The 4,494-nt window shown below is 41.9% G+C and overlaps 1 protein-coding gene across 1 annotated transcript in view; it reads left to right on the top strand.

Annotated features, from left to right (window-relative positions):
• LOC103803498 (multiple epidermal growth factor-like domains protein 10) overlaps positions 1-4,494 on the top strand; it is a 46,511-nt gene that overhangs the window by 39,914 nt on the left and 2,103 nt on the right. Inside the window, exons 9-10 of the mRNA XM_009076061.1 lie at positions 2,259-2,433; positions 3,243-3,363. Coding sequence (XP_009074309.1) covers positions 2,259-2,433; positions 3,243-3,363 — 296 coding nt within the window. The remainder of the gene's footprint in view (positions 1-2,258; positions 2,434-3,242; positions 3,364-4,494) is intronic.

Genomic DNA, 4,494 nt, shown 5'->3' with positions numbered 1-4,494 from the left:
AAAGCAAAGATTAAGGCACCTTTTAATTTTGCATTTTTCTAATGAGCTTCTATGTACAGGGACAAAAGCTTTTCAAGGAAATTTTGTATTGCATAGGGTGCTGCAGAAATTGGTTGGATATTGTAACGGTGAAGGACATATATAATTCGTATGAAAATCAGTAAGTTCATCTAAGTCCTTCAGATATATAATACGAACAACCCACAGGTAGTTTATGTCTCTGTACAGAGCAGTGTTGCATTTCCAGAAAGTGTGAACAAAAGACCAGGAATAAAAGTGGATCTCCTGGCAGCATATCTCCACATCTCTTTATTTCCCTGTCTTAATATTTAAATCTTATTGCCAATTAAGCTAGCTGCATGAGAATCCATCAAAAAGCTCCAGAAGTGCTTCAGCTTCCTACATCTAATTACAAATCACGCAATACTAATTTTGGTGTCAATCAATACATGTACAAGTATGCCTCAGTAACACTCACTGGGGGGCACAGATTATCAATACCTCTGCTTCGTATCCAGGGCTTGCTCATGCATGTGGTCTCCCCTCTCCTGAAAGGGGAAAAAACCCAACAGCAAACAACACCTCCAGCTCAGGGTATTTTTACAGGATTCTATGAACACTGGAATTTATGTCTCACAATGACAGTGCTACTGAATTTATGTTATGAGTATGTTCTAATTCATACCCTAATGACTATTCAGTTGTGGATTGAAATTTCTTTTCATTTTCCCTGCTCTGTTCTCCCATTGATAACAGACATGAGAATTGGGGCCCTGAAGGGAGCTAGGAACAGGGATCAAGTCTGATTATCTTGCTGCATCATGTGTCTTCATAATTTGCACGTATTTTATGAGAACAGTTCTATATCAGCCTATTTCATGGCATGTATTACTGAGGAATCAGGACTGTAGAGTATGAACACCATGAGTTTTGAACCATTTCTGCATTTGTCCTTTAGCTGAAAAGACCTTTCCTCTCCTTTCCTAAACCAGCTTAATACTGCCAAAGGCATTTTCATATCTGCAAGACCCGTGAGTTCTTATGATGTCACACTGTGTGCAGAATTCATAAAGACATTCCAACCTTCATAATTCATGTGTTCCTTGATTAGCAATTTGTTGTCAGTTGGTTGTTTTCAGCAATAACATGAAACTCCTTTGACAAGAGGAGTCCTCAAGTCCGAGAGCAGTTGCAGCTAATACTGTGTTCCCTTGTTGTGTGGCAGCTTTTTCAAAGCAAGTTGTTGTTACAGCACTTAAAAGTGCAGTGGGGTGGTTTTTTTCAAACTTTCAAATGGTCAGAAAAATCCTCAGTGTCAAATACAAGGAGTCAGCAAGTTTTGCAGAACCAGGCTCTTGTCATGGGTCATTTAATTTGTCTGGAGGAAGGCGCTTCTCTTTTTTTTCTAGCACACTTAAAGGAACTTCAATCAGTGGCAGACAAATATCTTTAAACAGTCTTCCCATTGTAAATATATTGGATTTGGATATTAAGGCTTTCCTTTGGTGAGAATTAAGCAAATGCTTTGTCTGCCAGAGAGCCACAGAGTACCCCATTGTGTCCACTTTTCCAGCATATATATCTTTGCACAGCTGATGATGTCCATTTGTTACGAGGCAACAGCTGTCTGACTGCCCCTTCAATGAAACTGCTGTTCCAGGTAGAGACAGCTGGTCTGCCACCAGGTATGGCCAACACAGGAGAGATACTCTCCAAAAGGTCACTACTCTGGTGGTAAATCTGACTTTTGCCCACTGGAAATGATTTTGTATCCTTGCCTGAAAGATGCCATCGGGTGCTGTGCTACTGTTTTGTGTTGGAGGCTGTGCTGTTTCTCCTGGAGCATCATGTTTCTCAGGCAGTGTTATGAGAATGATCCTATTATACTTAGAGTGGAAACCTAGTAATGAATGTCGGGGAATTTAATGGTTTCATCACCTTAATATTTGTAACCATAGATAGCTATTTTGTGGTAAAAACTGTTTCAGACACATTTCTTTTCAAATAGATACAGGAAAATGATAACCTCTTCTTTCCATGTCCTCCCAAAATGTCTGTATGTTATATGATGTTACATTTATTTATATATAAATACACAGAACCCTTCACTTGTGGTTTGGGAGGTAAAACCATCTCATGCATAGTGTGCAAGATGGTTTATTCAGCCTATCTGTAACAGCATTTTGTTCTCTGGAAAGAAAACATATTTATGTCGTGTTTAGCCCTGAATTGTTTAACCTTTCCTCCCCTCCTGGCAGCTGTCACCCCATGTCTGGGGAATGCTCCTGCAAGCCTGGCTGGTCTGGGCTCTACTGTAACGAGACGTGTTCCCCGGGATTCTACGGAGAGTCGTGTCAGCAGATCTGCAGCTGCCAAAACGGTGCTGACTGTGACAGTGTGACTGGAAAATGCACCTGTGCCCCTGGATTTAAGGTGAATAAGTCTCACTTTCACAACCCATTTTCAACTCCACTCCCTTTAGCTAAGTGCCAAATTCTTCAAGTTGCCAGAGTGTGCTGTCTCCACTGTAAAGAAAGAGGAGTGAGGGTGTTGAGGTATCACTGCCTGTGTTGTAAGGTAAGATCCTGAAAAGGCAAAGTTTCTAGTTGGTACTCAGTACTAAAATGAAGCCATTTTTAGAAAGAGATGTTGATAAGAATGAGGGTGTGCTGATGAGGAATAAATAAAGGGAGTATTTATAGGTTTCAGTCATTATCTTGTTGGACCAACTCCTCATGCTCTATCCACAGAAGCTCTAGACAAAAACATTTGGGTTTACAGGACAGATTATTCTGCAGCTTTTACACGTTTGCTGTTACCTGTGCATTGGATAGTAAGCTGACATATAAAACATTTTACAGTATGACTGTTCTCCTAGAAGTAACAACTGAAAACTCATTACTTCTTTAAAATATTTTACATAACCACATTTTCCATTAAACTGCTTTCTTACTGTGTTTTGGTTTCATAAAGGGTTTCTTTATTACTTTCCATTGATCTAACCAACAGCTGTTACCTATGTGACCTGAGCTCTCACAGCAAATCATAGAAAACCAATATTTACTTTAAAAGATTGAAAAAGCATGAAGGACTCCCTTAAATTCAGGATAATTTAGGGACAGCCTCAGAGACTCATGGGCTGTATGCTTTCTGGCTTCTGTAGCACTTGAGTCAGTCTTGGTCATTTATTGGTTGTCTGAACCTCCTCAAATAGTTTTTGTACTCTATTTTATATAATTTAGGGTGTTTCTTGTGGTACTCCTTGTCTTCCTGGGACATATGGAATAAACTGCTCATCTGTGTGCAACTGCAAAAACGAAGCCATGTGCTCCCCAGTAGATGGTTCCTGTGCCTGCAAAGCAGGTAAGTGTCTCCTCAGGTGAATTCTGTTTCTCTGTAATCATAAAATGAGACTGAATTTTTGAAGTAGAGAAGAGGAAACTTAATAAAAAGAATGCCTTGAAGGCCTTGTCACTAGATACCTTATGCTTTACTCCTCTGGGAGGCAAAAAGTAGGGAAACCTCTACTCAGAGGAGCTCTGTGGTCTGCTAGGAGGACTATTGGTGTGTCATTTATCTGATGTCTTAGTCAAAATAATATAGAACCATAGAGTCATAGACTGGTTTGGGTTGGAAGGGACCTTAAGCATCATCTGGTTTCAATCCCTCCGCCATGGGCAGAGACACCTTGCATTAGACCAAGTTCCTCCAAGCCCTCTCCAACCAGGCCTTGAGCACTTCAGGGGTTGGACATGTGCAACTTCTCTGGTCATTTATGTCCAGTCACCCTCACAGCAAAGAATTTCTTCCTCATATCTAATCTAAACCTACTCTGTCAGTTTGAAGCCATTGCCCTTGTACTGTCACTACATGCCCCTGTAAAAAGTTCATCTTCAGCTCACTTGTAGCCTCTTTATACAGTGGAATGTGTTCTAAGGTCTCCCTGGAGCCTTCTCTTCACTAGGCTGAACACTCCCAGCTCTCTCTGCCAGTATCCATAGCTGAAGGGATCCAGCCCCCTGATCATCTCTGTGGCTCTCTGGACTTGCTCCAATACTTCCACATCCTTCTTATGTCAGGCACCCCAGAGCTGGATGCAGCACTCCAGGTGGGGTCTCACTAAATCAGAGCAGAGGGGCAGAATCCCCTCCCTGGACCTGCTGCCTGCTCTGCTTTGGATGCAGCCCAGGACATGGTTGGCTTTCTGGGCTGCAAGAGCACACTGCCAGCTCATGTCATCCACCAACACCCCCAAATCCTTCTCTTCAGGCTCAAAATATGTAGCTCTGTTTCCCCTCTGTGTGCACCACCTCTGACTGCCACCCTTGCCCCTCTCAGCATCACAGGCTAATTCCTGTCAGTTTAGCTCTGACATTGATATCATAGAATCATAGATTTTAGGGGTTAGAATGGACCTTATAGATTATCTAGTCCCAACCCTCCCTGCCCTGAGCAGGTACATCTCCTCACTAGATCAGGCTGCTCACGGCTCAT

The sequence above is a fragment of the Acanthisitta chloris genome, unplaced genomic scaffold (genome assembly GCF_000695815.1).
Source record: "Acanthisitta chloris isolate BGI_N310 unplaced genomic scaffold, ASM69581v1 scaffold7490, whole genome shotgun sequence".
Taxonomy (NCBI): Eukaryota; Metazoa; Chordata; class Aves; order Passeriformes; family Acanthisittidae; genus Acanthisitta; species Acanthisitta chloris.
Note: the sequence above shows the minus strand (reverse complement) of the source record. Positions and strands in the feature narration are given on the sequence as shown.